The sequence below is a fragment of the Cynocephalus volans genome, chromosome 1, assembly GCF_027409185.1.
Source record: "Cynocephalus volans isolate mCynVol1 chromosome 1, mCynVol1.pri, whole genome shotgun sequence".
Lineage (NCBI taxonomy): Eukaryota > Metazoa > Chordata > Mammalia > Dermoptera > Cynocephalidae > Cynocephalus > Cynocephalus volans.
Window position 1 is genome coordinate 28,137,983 of NC_084460.1, and position 12,858 is coordinate 28,150,840.

At 43.9% G+C, this 12,858-nt stretch overlaps 1 protein-coding gene across 3 annotated transcripts in view; it reads right to left on the reverse strand.

The window, feature by feature from the left end:
* The window catches only part of BCL2L1 (BCL2 like 1), a 46,856-nt gene extending 43,657 nt beyond the window's left edge, over window positions 1-3,199 (reverse strand). Inside the window, exons 1-2 of one of the 3 annotated variants that reach the window (XM_063110774.1) lie at window positions 3,077-3,199; window positions 1,026-1,719 (exon numbers count right to left, since the gene is read on the reverse strand). In XM_063110774.1, the coding sequence (XP_062966844.1) occupies window positions 1,026-1,589 (564 nt within the window). In that variant the 5' untranslated portion in view covers window positions 1,590-1,719; window positions 3,077-3,199. Of the gene's footprint in view, window positions 1-1,025; window positions 1,720-1,984; window positions 2,309-3,076 lie in introns of those variants that run through there. The other 2 variants (XM_063110766.1, XM_063110759.1) reach the window with 2 other exon arrangements.
* Window positions 3,200-12,858: the final 9,659 nt, after the last annotated feature.

The following is a 12,858-nucleotide window of genomic DNA, read 5'->3' on the forward strand; positions in this document are numbered from 1 at the left end:
CTATTGTCACTCACTGTGCTCACATTATCTGCAAGATTTACAATACCCTGCAAGGCCAGGAAAGCTTGCCACATTTTTTTAGTGGAAGAAACTAAGGCTCAAGAAGATAAACTGGCCTGTCCAAGGCCACACAGCTAGTTAAGTGACAGGGCTGGGACTTACACCGGTGTTCAAAGTCTGTCACCAAATCTAAATGTCCCAAGGAGCCCCACAGACTGGGTTCTTGCTTTGCCAGCAAACAGTGCTTGATGAAGAAGCCCCAGAGCCCTGGCCGGAAAGGAACAGGCAGAGCAGCTGGAGCTCCCCAACCGACCCCAGGCAGTGAGGTGCAAAGTCCAGGGGCTTAATGTGTGACACAGCAAGAGCTCCACAAACAGGCCAACCATGCAGAAAGTTGCACACTCTGGGGAAAGTGGACTTAGAGGGTGTAATGCTAACACGACTGGCACAGCCTACACTGCCCTAAAATCAGACAATCCTTAACCACCCAAGCCAGTGGGAACTGAGGGAAAAATACAATGCTCCCAAACTCCAAAATAAAGGGAATTTGATTTTGGGGAGGGAAGCCCAGGATAGAATTGACTCCCCTGGGGGAGAATGGATGGAGCAGCTTGTGGGTCACTGATACTCATCATCTTCTCCAGGCTCATCACCCCTTTGCATGATGACCCATTGTGTCAGGGTGGGGGGAACCCTGGACCAACTTCCCATTCTCACAGGTTTTGGGCTGAATGACCACATAAAACTGTTTTTCTTTGCTGAGAAGTTGGAACACAAGTAGGAAAGAATGGGGTCATGAAGGTGGCCAGAATGAAAGATGCCTGGTCCTTCAAGAACTGGATCATCTGTATTACTGAACAGTTAACTTCTAGTGGTGAAATGAGGCCAGTCAGATCTGCTTAACAATCAATGTCTCCGACAATCACTCAACACAACAGGAAGAGATACAGGGGAAGGGGATCTCTGTTGGGGATCTCTGACTGGAGGCCAAAGAAAAAGGGCCACACAAGGGGCGTGGTTCTTACCCAGCCGCCGTTCTCCTGGATCCAAGGCTCTAGGTGGTCATTCAGGTAAGTGGCCATCCAAGTTGCGATCCGACTCACCAATACCTGCATCTCCTTGTCTACGCTTTCCACGCACAGTGCCCCTCCGAAGGAGAAAAAGGCCACAATGCGACCCCAGTTTACCCCATCCCGGAAGAGTTCATTCACTACCTGTTCAAAGCTCTGATATGCTGTCCCTGGGGTGATGTGGAGCTGGGATGTCAGGTCACTGAATGCCCGCCGGTACCGCAGTTCAAACTCATCGCCTGCCTCCCTCAGCGCTTGCTTCACTGCTGCCATGGGGATCACCTCCCGGGCATCCAAGCTGCTGCTGTGGCCAGTGGCTCCATTCACCGCAGGGCTATCTGCCAGGTGCCAGGATGGGTTGCCATTAATGGCACTGGGGGTCTCCACCTCCGATTCAGTCCCTTCTTGGGCCTCAGTCCTGTTCTCTTCCACATCGCTAAACTGACTCCAGCTGTATCCTTTCTGGGAAAGCTTATAGGAGAGAAAGTCAACCACCAGCTCCCGGTTGCTCTGAGACATTTTTATGATAGGGATGGGCTCAGCCAGTCCATTGTCCAAAACACCTGCTCACTCACTGAGTCTGGTCTCTGCTTAGTGATTCTCTTCTAAGATCCAAAGCCAAGAAAAGGTTCTGAGGAGAGAGAAAGAGCTTCAAGAAAAAAAAAAATTAATATGCATGTCATTTACCCTACAACATCCCATTCCCCCTCCAGGTGCCAGAACTGGTTTCTTTGTGGCTTTTATGAAGGTCTGGGTCTGTGTTCCAAGAGACTTCAATGAAGTCAAATTGAAAGCACCAGTGGGCTCTGAATCATCCCACCGGCCTCTTTTAGGCTAGCCACCCCAATTTCTCCGAAATGCCTTCCTCGGAAAGTCACCCCCATGGGCAGTCTCCCCCAGCCCCCACAACCTACATTCAAATCCGACTCAGGCGACAGCAGGCAGGTGCAGCCCCCGGAAGATCTTTTGTATCATAGGTCGGGAGAGGAGGTGGCAGCCGGGATGCCGGTAACTCAGCCGGCCTCGCGGCGGCTGGCAAAAAAAACAGCTCCAGCCGGAGGGATCATACGACCCAGCAGGCTGGGAGCCCAGAAGGCCACAGGAATTGCGAAGCTCAGGAACCAGCCCCTTCGCTTGCTTCCTCCTCCATCGCCCGGATCGAGGGCGGCCTCCTACCACCCGGGAGCCCAGCCCCCTCGCTCTTGCACGCCCCTTGGCTCTCCGCCGCCTACTGGGAGCCAGAACTCTCCTGGAGGTGGCTGGTATGGGCTTAGTTTTTTTTTTTTTTTTTCTCTTTTCCTATTTAAGTACCAGTCTAGGGAAAGGCTTCCGAACCCTGAAGGGACTTCTCAATGGGGCTCAAGGTTTCGATGAGGGACGCAGGGAGGGGGAAACCGCCTCGGATCTGCGATCTGACTTCGGAAAGGCCACTCCCGGGCCTTTCCCGGAGGCTGAAGGCCGGAGAACCCCCACAAACGCCGCTGGTTTTCTTTGAATTCCCCAAAGGCCCTGGACGTGGCGGTGGGGGATTGCCGGGTTCTCCATCCCCCGCCTGTACACAATGGCCGCCGGCGCCCTGCACAAAGACGGGGTGAGGGTGAGGCGCTGGGCCTCGCCTCGGGTCAGGAAGAGGTATACAGGCCTGCTCGAGGCCCCTCACAGATGAGACCACGTTTTCCTGGGGACCAGCCCAAGGCAGTTTCCCTGCGCCCCCGGGAGGGCTCGGGGGACGGGGGCTGAACCTCTCCCGAGCCCGGGGCGGGTGGGCTGCGGCCTCGCGGCTCCTCCCGCTCGCTAGGCCGGGTACCCGCCGAACCACCGCCCCGTTGCTAGGCAACCTCCCTCCCTCTGGGGCGCCCCTTAGACCTTTCTGGGAGGAGGGGTCTCGCCCCCGGCGGCCCGCCCCAGCGCAGCCAACCAGCGAGCCCAGTCAGCACGGAAGCAGGACGGCGAAGGCTCCCATTGGGCTCAGCGCCTGTCACGCACAGGGGAGGCGGTGCTCTCACCTGCGAGCCCCGCCAGCTGTGGGGGGCCACATCCCCCTTCTTCGGCCCGGTGGTTTCCAGACGCGAGAGCTGTTGGCAGCGGAGTTCCGCGCCGCGGACTCGAGCCGGCCTACCTGGCCTAACTGCTCGCGCCCTCTTTCCCGAACAAGCCGGCCTCAGTTTCCCCAGAAGAGACCGGGGGAACTTGCAAGCTCAGTCACTTCCGGTGCCGCGGCAGCGCGCGCGAGCCCGAGACGCAAAGGGAGTGCGCGCTCTGAATGACTGGCTTCAAGACCTGGGAGAGAGCGCCCCCTTGCGGTATATCTGGGGATTTGGAAACGCAAAGAATCTGTTATATTTACATTTCCTTTTATTGTCATTCATTCATTCAATCAGTCTGTTTCATCCATCCGTCAGTTTATATACAGAAAAAGATCGCGTTGTGGCTAAGCAACTTGTTACTGGATTCCAACTATGCCAGTTGGGCAAGTTTCTCAACTGCTCTGTGCCTCAATTTCCTCAGCTGTAAAATGGGTACTACCAACCTCTCTCATTGAGTTATTGTGAGGATTTAAAGTGTTACTATAGGGCTGGTTAGCTCCGTTGGTTAGAGCGCAGCCTTGTAACACCAAGGTCACAGGTCCGGATTCCTGTAGCATCCAGCTACTCGAAAAAAGAAAATCGTTACTCTTCGTAAAGCCCTTAGAACAGTGTGTGTGTGGTCCACAGTATATGCTGCATAAATTCATTCAACAAATGTTCAACAATTATTTACGTAGGGTGGCCAGTGATGGCCTCTTTGAACAGATGACATGGATCCCAAGGCTTAAAGGATAAAAAAATGTCAACCTATAAGAAGAGCCTTTTTTTTTTTTTTTTTAAAGATGACCGGTAAGGGGATCTTAACCCTTGACTTGGTATTGTCAGCACCACGCTCTCCCAAGTGAGCTAACCAGCCATCCCTATATAGGGATGCGAACCCGTGGCCTTGGTGTTATCAACACCAAACTCTCCCAAGTGAGCCATGGGCCAGCCCTAGAAGAGCCTAATTTGAATCTGCATATCGGATTAAATAATATAGTGCTGTTAAAAAAAAAAAAAAAGAGCCTAGAGAACATCAGCTTAGGCAGAGGGAATGTCCTGAGGCAGGAAGGTCTTGGCATATTTCAGAGGCTGAAAGAGAGGCAACGAGGTATGAAGGTAGTGAGAGAGGGCAAGCATGGTGTGAGAGGAGGTTGGAAGGTTGACCATGGAAATAAGCTGGACTTGATTCTAAACATTGCAAAATGTTTTATTTTATGTAAATTTAATTGATTAAAAATAGGTATACAACGGGCCAGCCCGTGGCTCACTCGGGAGAGTGCGGTGCTGATAACACCAAGGCCATGGGTTCAGATCCTATAATAGGGATGGCCGGTTGGCTCAATGGCTGAGCGTGGTGCTGACAACACCCAGCCAAGGGTTGAGATCCCCTTACCGGTTATCTTAAAAATAAAAAAAAAAGGTATATGGGAAAACCGAATATTAAAAATACACAAAAGAGCATGGAATGCAAATCAAGTCCCCTTTCATCCTGCTTTCAAGTCCCCAGTTCCCCTCAAAGAGATCAACACTCAACCTCTTCACCCTGTAGCCTTGCAGACATGGTTACTACATTCAAAAGCATATTTATATGTGTAAATGTTTTATTCAGTGGGTAGCATGCTATAAACACTTCTACACCTTGCTTTTTACACTGAGCTCTACATTTTGAAGCTGCCTCAATTTTCACATTTAACACACAACTTTATAAGGACATGCCATAATTTAATTGCCCATTCCCCTATTAGGGAACATTTAGGTAGTTTCCAATCTTTTCTTGTTACAAATAATGCTACTACTTGTCCATTCATTATTCTGCATATGTAGGAGTTTATCTGTAAGGTAAAAATTCCTGAAAGTGGAATTACTGGTAAATGAGTATATGGATTTGTTTTTGTTTTATTTTAACGAATATTGGCAAAGTGCTCCACACAGCAATCGCACCAGTTCATTCTCTCATCAGTAAAGCATGAGGGTGCCTAATTCCTCACATTCTGAACTACACAGTATGTTACCAAACTTTTTATTCACGCCAATTAGATAAGTAAAAACTGAGAGGCACTTTTATTTTCATTTCTTTTTATCATGAGTGAAGTTGAGCAATTTGTCACATTTTTTAGTCTTTTTTGGGGAGTGAATCTTGTTTTGGTGAACTCGTTTGTATCATTTGCCCTTTTTTTAGTTGGTCTTACAGCTGAACTTTTCTTCTCATTATTTATAGGAATTTTAAATCTTTTTTTCCTACATATGAGTTGTAAATGTTTTTTCAATTTATTATTATTATTATGGATAAATTTTAATTTTGTATGTATTTTAATGTATCAGTCTTTTCTCTTGTGGCTTCCTGGTTCTATGTCATACTTAGAAAGACATTCTCCAGTTCAATATTATAAAAACATTCTTGTTTTCTTCTAGTTTGTATATGATTTCATATTTTATACTTAAATTCTTGTTCCACCATAAATTCACTTTGGTGGAAGATGTGAGGTAGAAATCCAAATTTCTTTTTTCACATAATGTTATCACCTGACCATCATCTTTTTTCCCTACTGATATGAAATGTCTCCATTCTCAGGAACTACATTCCCAAGTATATTGCGGTCTATTTCTGAACTTTCTATTCTACTCCATGGAAGGGTTTTAAACTGGGGCAGGACATGATCTGATTTATGTTTTTAAAAGCTGTGGCATCCCAATTATTTCGATGTGAAAAGTATCATTATAGAAGTCTAAGTGTGCTTTGGGAGCCCAGAAGAGGTCAGATAAACTCTATCCAGAGATGTGGGCTCCACAGAACTGGCCCTTAAATGGAGAATAGAATTTTGCCTGGGAGAGAACGGAAGGAAGCATCTTAGGCAGAAGGCATCGCTTGAGCAAAGGCCTGGCAGTCTAACATGAGAGCCCATGGAGCATTCTGGCAATAAATTGGGATGGCTGAGAGGGAAATGGTGGAGAGGACACGGAATGCAAATGTGTATCCACATGTGCAGGACACCAAATAGATACTTGAGGAGCCAACCAGTTTTTTTGAACCAGAAAGACCATGAAGAGATTTATGTTTTGGAAAGATAGATGAGTCTTTTGGGAAATAAATTTTGCAATATTTTCAAGAGCCTTGAAAACAGTTCTTGAAAGATTACTGAAATTCGATCTTTGATTGGAATCTAATTTAAAGAAAAGAAATGAAAAACAGACAAAGATTTATCCACACAGATGTTTATGTAAAGGTCTTTTATAACACAGGAAAAAAAACTGAGATGTTCAATAAATAGGTTGATGATTTACATGGGTTAAATTCACACATTATAGGCCGGCCTGTGGCTCACTCGGTAGAGTGCGGTGCTAATAACAGCAAGGCCACGGGTTCGGATCCTATATAGGGATGGCCGGTTTGCTCACTGGCTGAGCGTGGTGCTGACAACACCAAGCCAAGGGTTGAGATCCCCTTACTGGTCATCTTTAAAAAAAAATAAAATAAAATAAAAAAATAAAAAATAAATTCACACATTATAATTATAATTGGGGCCGGCCCGTGGCTCACTCAGGAGAGTGCGGTGCTGATAACACCAAGGCCCCGGGTTTGGATCCCATATACGGATGGCCAGTTCGCTTACTGGCTGAGCGTGGTGCTGACAACACCAAGTCAAGGGTTAAGATCCCCTTACCGGTCATCTTTAAAAAATAAAATAAAATAAAATAATAATAATAATAATAATTATACTTGGGCTGGCCAGGTAGTTCAGTTGGTGAGAGCGTAGTGCTGATAACACCAAAGTCCAGGGTTTGATGCCTGTACCGGCCAGCTGCCAAAAAAAAAAAAAAATGTATTTGAGGAATGTATAATGATGTGGAAAAATGCTCAAAACATTACATTTTGTGAAAAAGTAAGTTATAAACTTAATATACTGAGATTTATTTTAATTTATAAAAAATGTACATTACATGCAAATATAGTTGAAGGAATTAAACCAGAAGCAAAAAGTGGTTATTGCTGGATAGTGAGATTATGGAAGAGTTTGTTTTCTTTTTTATACTTTTCTGTATTGTCTAAACATGAGTTTGTATTATGTTTTAACTGGAGAACATTATCTAAAAGTATGTTTACTAAATTTTAGATGGTGAAGGAATGCTTATGGTGTAATGTTAAGTGAAAATAAAAGTATAAAAAATTAGATGTGTGATGTGATCTCAACTCAAAATAGAATGCATAGGGAAAAGGCAGGGAAAGGACAAAAGAAAAGTGAGAAAACCCTTGTGTAGATGCTAATAGAGGAATGGAGACACAGTGGCCAGTAAACATGAGAAGATATTCAACCTCATTAATTATAAGGGAAAATGCAAATAAAAGCCTTGGTGAGATACATCTACTAGATTGGCAAAAATGGGAAAATCTGATAAAATGAAATGTGGTTCAAGAATGTGGAATAACTTCGGAAAAAATTTTATTGTTACCTAATAGAGTTGAAGATGCCCATGACCTATGACCCAGTAATTCTATTCTTTTACATGTGCCCTAAAATAACTCTTGCACATGTGCAAGATGCAGGTACAAGAATGTTTACAATAGAAAATGGCAGAAATTATGGTATGTCACTTCAAGACTAGGTTATAAAAGATAGTGGCTTCTGTCTTCTCTCTCTCTCTCTCTCTCTCTCTCTCTCTCTCATCTCCCCCTCTGGGGGAAGCCAGCTGCTATGTTGAGAGCAGCCCTATGAAGAGGCCCATGTGTGGTAAGGAAATGAAGCCTCCTGCCAACAGTCATGTGAGAGTTCTACTGCCCCAGTTAGGCCTTCAGATGACAACAACCTTATTGGAGATCCTGAGCAAGAACGATTTCTTTTTTTTTTTCTTTTCTTTTTTTTTTTTTTAAAAGATGACCAGTAAGGGGATCTCAACCCTTGGCTTGGTGTTGTCAGCACCACGCTCAGCCAGTGAGCGAACCGGCCATCCCTATATGGGATCCGAACCTGTGGCCTTGGTGTTATCAGCACCACACTCTACCGAGTGAGCCATGGGCTGGCCCCAAGAACGATTTCATTAAGCTGGATTCCTGACCCTCAGAAACTGTATGAGATAATAAATGTTTGTAAATTTAAGCTGCTACATTTAGGTGTAATTTGCTCCACAGTAATAGTTAAGACTAATACCGGGATATATACCTATAGGATAAGGGAATCATAAACACAAAATTCAGGATAGCCATTACATATGAAAAGGGGTGGATACAGAATGAACCCAAGGAATGGGATGAAATTAGAAGCCTGAAAGATAATGGAAATGTTCTTCTTATTAAATTGAATTGTACAAATGTACAGAGACATTTGTTGCCTCATTATTCTTTATACTTTTCATGCATTTCATATATGTATACTATATATATTTGTATCTACACTATATCTAAAAAAATCAATTTTAAAAGGACTAGGAGGAAGGGGAACAGCCCGTGGCTCACTCGGGAGAGTGTGGTGCTGGTAACACCAAGGCCACGGGTTCAGATCCCATATAGGGATGGCCGGTTCACTCACTGGCTGAGCGTAGTGCTGACAACACCAAGACAAGGGTTAAGATCCCCTTACCGGTCATCTTTTAAAAAAGATAAAAAATAAAACATTAAAGGGCTAGGAGGAAATAAACTAAAATGCTAACGATGGGGATATTGCCACTAAAAGATAGATTACAGTTATTTTTTCTTTATTCTTTATCATTTCTTGTATTTACCAAATATTAAAAATAAGAAAGCATTACTTTTTAAGTGAGAAATTAAAAAATATATAAACACATATGTAAATATATGTATGTATAGATATAGATATATAAGGGGATTGTATTTGCATTAAAAGACCTCTGAAAGATACACACTCATCTTTTAACACTCATTTATTTTTTTAAATTTATTTATTTATTTTAAAAGATGACCAGTAAGGGGATCTCAACCCTTGACTTGGTGTTGTCAGCACCACGCTTACCCAGTGAGCTAACCGGCCATCCTTATATGGGATCTGAACCCGGGGCCTTGGTGTTATCAGCTCCACACTCTCTCAATTGAGCCACAGGCCGGCCCTTTAACGCTCATTTATTAACTGAGTCATGGGATTGGTGATGGGGTGTGGTGAGAGGTACAGGGCATGATCACTTTTTACTTCATATGTGTACATGAATCTAGGTAAATCTGGGTCAAATCTTTTTTTCTTTTTTCTTTTCTTTGCAGCTGGCTGGCAGAGTGGGTTCAAATCTTAACTGTACTATGTGATCTTGGGCAAGTCATGTCACCTCCCTTGAGACTAGGTTTTGTAATCTGTAAATTTGAAATAAAAGTACCCAGTTGGCAGGGGTGTTTCAATGATTAAATGAAGTAATGAGTGTACAGCACCTAACGTATTCCCTCATTTTGTCATAAATGCTTTATTTTTGTAGTTTCTTTTTTTTTTTTTTTTTAAAGATGACCGGTAAGGGGATCTTAACCCTTGACTTGGTGTTATCAGCACCACACTCAGCCAGTGAGCGAACCGGCCATCCATATATGGGATCCGAACCCGGGGCCTTGGTGTTATCAGCACCGCACTCTCCCAAGTGAGCCACGGGCCGGCCCTATTTTTGTAGTTTCTAAACATTTTCTTTTCTTTTCTTTCTTTTTTTTTTTTTGGTGGCTGGCTGAACCCATGACTTTAGTGTTATAAGGCTGCACTCTAACCAACTGAACTAACCAGCCAGCCTCCAAACTTTTTTTTTTTTTTTTTAATTTAATTTAATTTAATTTTATTTTTAATTTTTACTTTTTTGTTTTTTTGAAGACGACCGGTAAGGTCATTAACCCTTGACTTGGTGTTGTCAGCACCACGTTCTCCCGAGTGAGCAACTGGCCATCCCTATATAGGGATCCGAACCCGTGGCCTTGATGTTATCAGCACCACACTCTCCCGAGTGAGCCACGGGCCGGCCCTTAAACATTTTTTAAATAGAAAAAGTCTCAAATATTGGGGCAGACCCCGTGGCTCACTCGGGAGAGCGTGGTGCTGATAACATCAAGGCCACGGGTTCGGATCCCTATATAGGGATGGCTGGTTGGCTCACTGGGTGAGCGTGGTGCTGACAACACCAAGTCAAGGGTTAAGATCCCCTTACCGGTCATCTTTAAAAAAAAAAAAAAGTCTCAAATATTAAAGTACCTTGGCCTAGGTACCAAACCAGTGTCAACTACAAATGTAGAGGGTAGAATTTGAAGGGATTCTCTTCTTCCTGCCCCCAGAAGGCAAAGATACCTCCTGAACCTGGCTACCACTGATCTTACCTGTGCTACTGAAAAGAAACCCCTGAATTAGCAGTCACTCTCCATTCCCCCCACTCCTACTCCTCAGTTCCTGGTAGCCACTAATCTACTTTCTGTCTCTATGGATTTACCTATTCTGGAAATTTCACATAAATGGAATAATACAATATTTGTCCTTTTGAGTCTGGCTTCTTCAATATAACAATGTTTCAGATTCATCTATGTTGCAACATGTATCAGTGCTTTGTTTCTTTTATGAAAGAATACTACTCCATTGTATGGATATATCACATTTTATTTATTTATCCAATCATCGGTTGGTGGACATTTGGGTTGTTTCCTATAGTCTATTGTTTTTAATCACAGTGTGTTAAGGTGTCTGTAATCTTTCCCTCAAAATGGGTCCCACATCAGCCACGAAGGGAGAAACCATAAAACACCCACAGAGCTCCCTTTGCTTGGTCCGATGGAAGACAGAACGGTGCCCTCTTCCCTCAGGTCCTTTTGATGGCTGTCACCAATGGCTCATACCTGCAACCTTCTCCAGGAGAGTGTCCTAGTGTGATTGAAGTCACCTTGCCTGGAGGTGTCTGGGACTTATGTCACCACCCAGAGCCAGTGACTGGCTGGTGTCTGTTCTCCATGAAGTAGGAGGCCTCCACTGAGTTGGAACGCAGGTCCAGATTTCTGGTAGATGGTTGAGGCACTAACAGAGTGAAGGATCAGTTTTGGAAGAGACAGGGGTAGAGGTTGGTTCATTCTTTCTCTCACTTTTTAAAAACAGTTTGAAGAGCCTGAATAACTTTCTACCCCACTGGCGCCTCTTCTCTTTTGCAGTCTTCTCATTACAAAAAAAAAAAAAAAAATTAAATTCAAATCACACAAATAACACATGGTTACATTTTTTTTTTTAAATTAAAGACAAGGCTCAAATGATGTATTCTTCTGTCTACAAATCAAGTTTAACTCTTCCCTTCTGAGTTTCCCACACTTGTCAACTTGTTACAAATTCTTCCATATCTTCCTCTCTACATATACAATCATGTGTAGGAGAGGCAGTGCAGGCCCACTTTTGTCCACCTCCCTCAGTGATGACTGAAATTGTGGATGGAGTGGACTACATTGTGTCTATGCTTCCTTCCAGCCCTAAACTTTGGCTTTAGTAATTTCAGACCTCAGAATCTCCTGTTCACTCAGAATGGGAACTTGAGGCTCAGCCTAGAATGTAATGGATGCAGAAGGAATGACAGGAGAAGAATCCCTTGGACCAAGCTTACCTCTTGTTAATTTGGAAGGACGTGGAAAGTTTTTGCACACATCCTGGCCTCCTGGCATCACCTCATTCATTCATTTGGTCAGTCGGTCACTGAGTATCTTCTCCCTAGTAGGTCCTGGACACACAGCTCTGGTGCTCCTTCCCTCCTACTGTAAAGCAAGCTATCACCAGCCCCACCCAAGCCTTTCTACTCTGTGGCCCTGCACATGCCTGGTGGTCGGGTGATGTGTGTGCTGAAAGTGGGACATGACAGCCTCAGCAGACTCCTGCCCTCCTTCTGCCTCACTGCCTCTGTCCATTCCCTGCCTTCCTGCTCTTATTGCGGTCCACCCTTCTGTGCCTGGGGAGCAAATGGTTATGCATTTTCACCTCCTAACGCATCATTTACGTATTTATCTTGTATACTGTCTATCTTCTCCACTAGAAGGTCAGCTTCATGAGAACAGGGATTTTGTCTTTTCACTGCCAGTATCCCCACACTTAGCACAAAAACTGGCACATGGTAGACACTCAATAAATGCTGCAGTAACTGTGCCTCCATGTGAATGTGGATGAGTGTGTCTCTTGGGGCTAAACCTAGAAATGGAAGTCCTAGGTCACAGGACATACATGTCTGACATTTTATGTGGCCAAGTTTCTCTCTTAAGAGGCCAAACACATCTCTACTCCTATTTGCTGAGTTGCCCAACAAATTCTGATACCAGCAAACTTAATTTTGGTCAATCTGATGGGTGAAATATGGTAGCTCCTTGTTTAAATTTTTCTTATTATAGTGAGGCTGAGCACCTTTTCATGTGTTTGATGACTAGTTTTGTTTCTTCTTCTAGTAATTGCCTATTTTCCCCACTTTTTTGCTATTGAGTTTTTGTCCTTTCCTCACTGATTCATAGGAGATTTTTGCTTGTTTGTTTATTTACATTCTGGGTTCTAATTCTTCCCTATATTTTTTAGAACTATTTCACCCCTCAGTCTTTTTTGTTTGTTTGCTTTTGTTTTTGTCAAACAAAAATTTTAAATTTTGGTTGTTCAGTGTTTTCCCTTATGTCTTAGTTTTCCCCTTATGTCTTACTTAAGAATTTCCTATTCCAAAGTTATAAACATTTCTTTTAAAAGTTTAAAATTTTAAAATAGGCTGGCCGGGCTCAGCAGGTTAGCGGGCAGACTTCTAACACCAAGGTC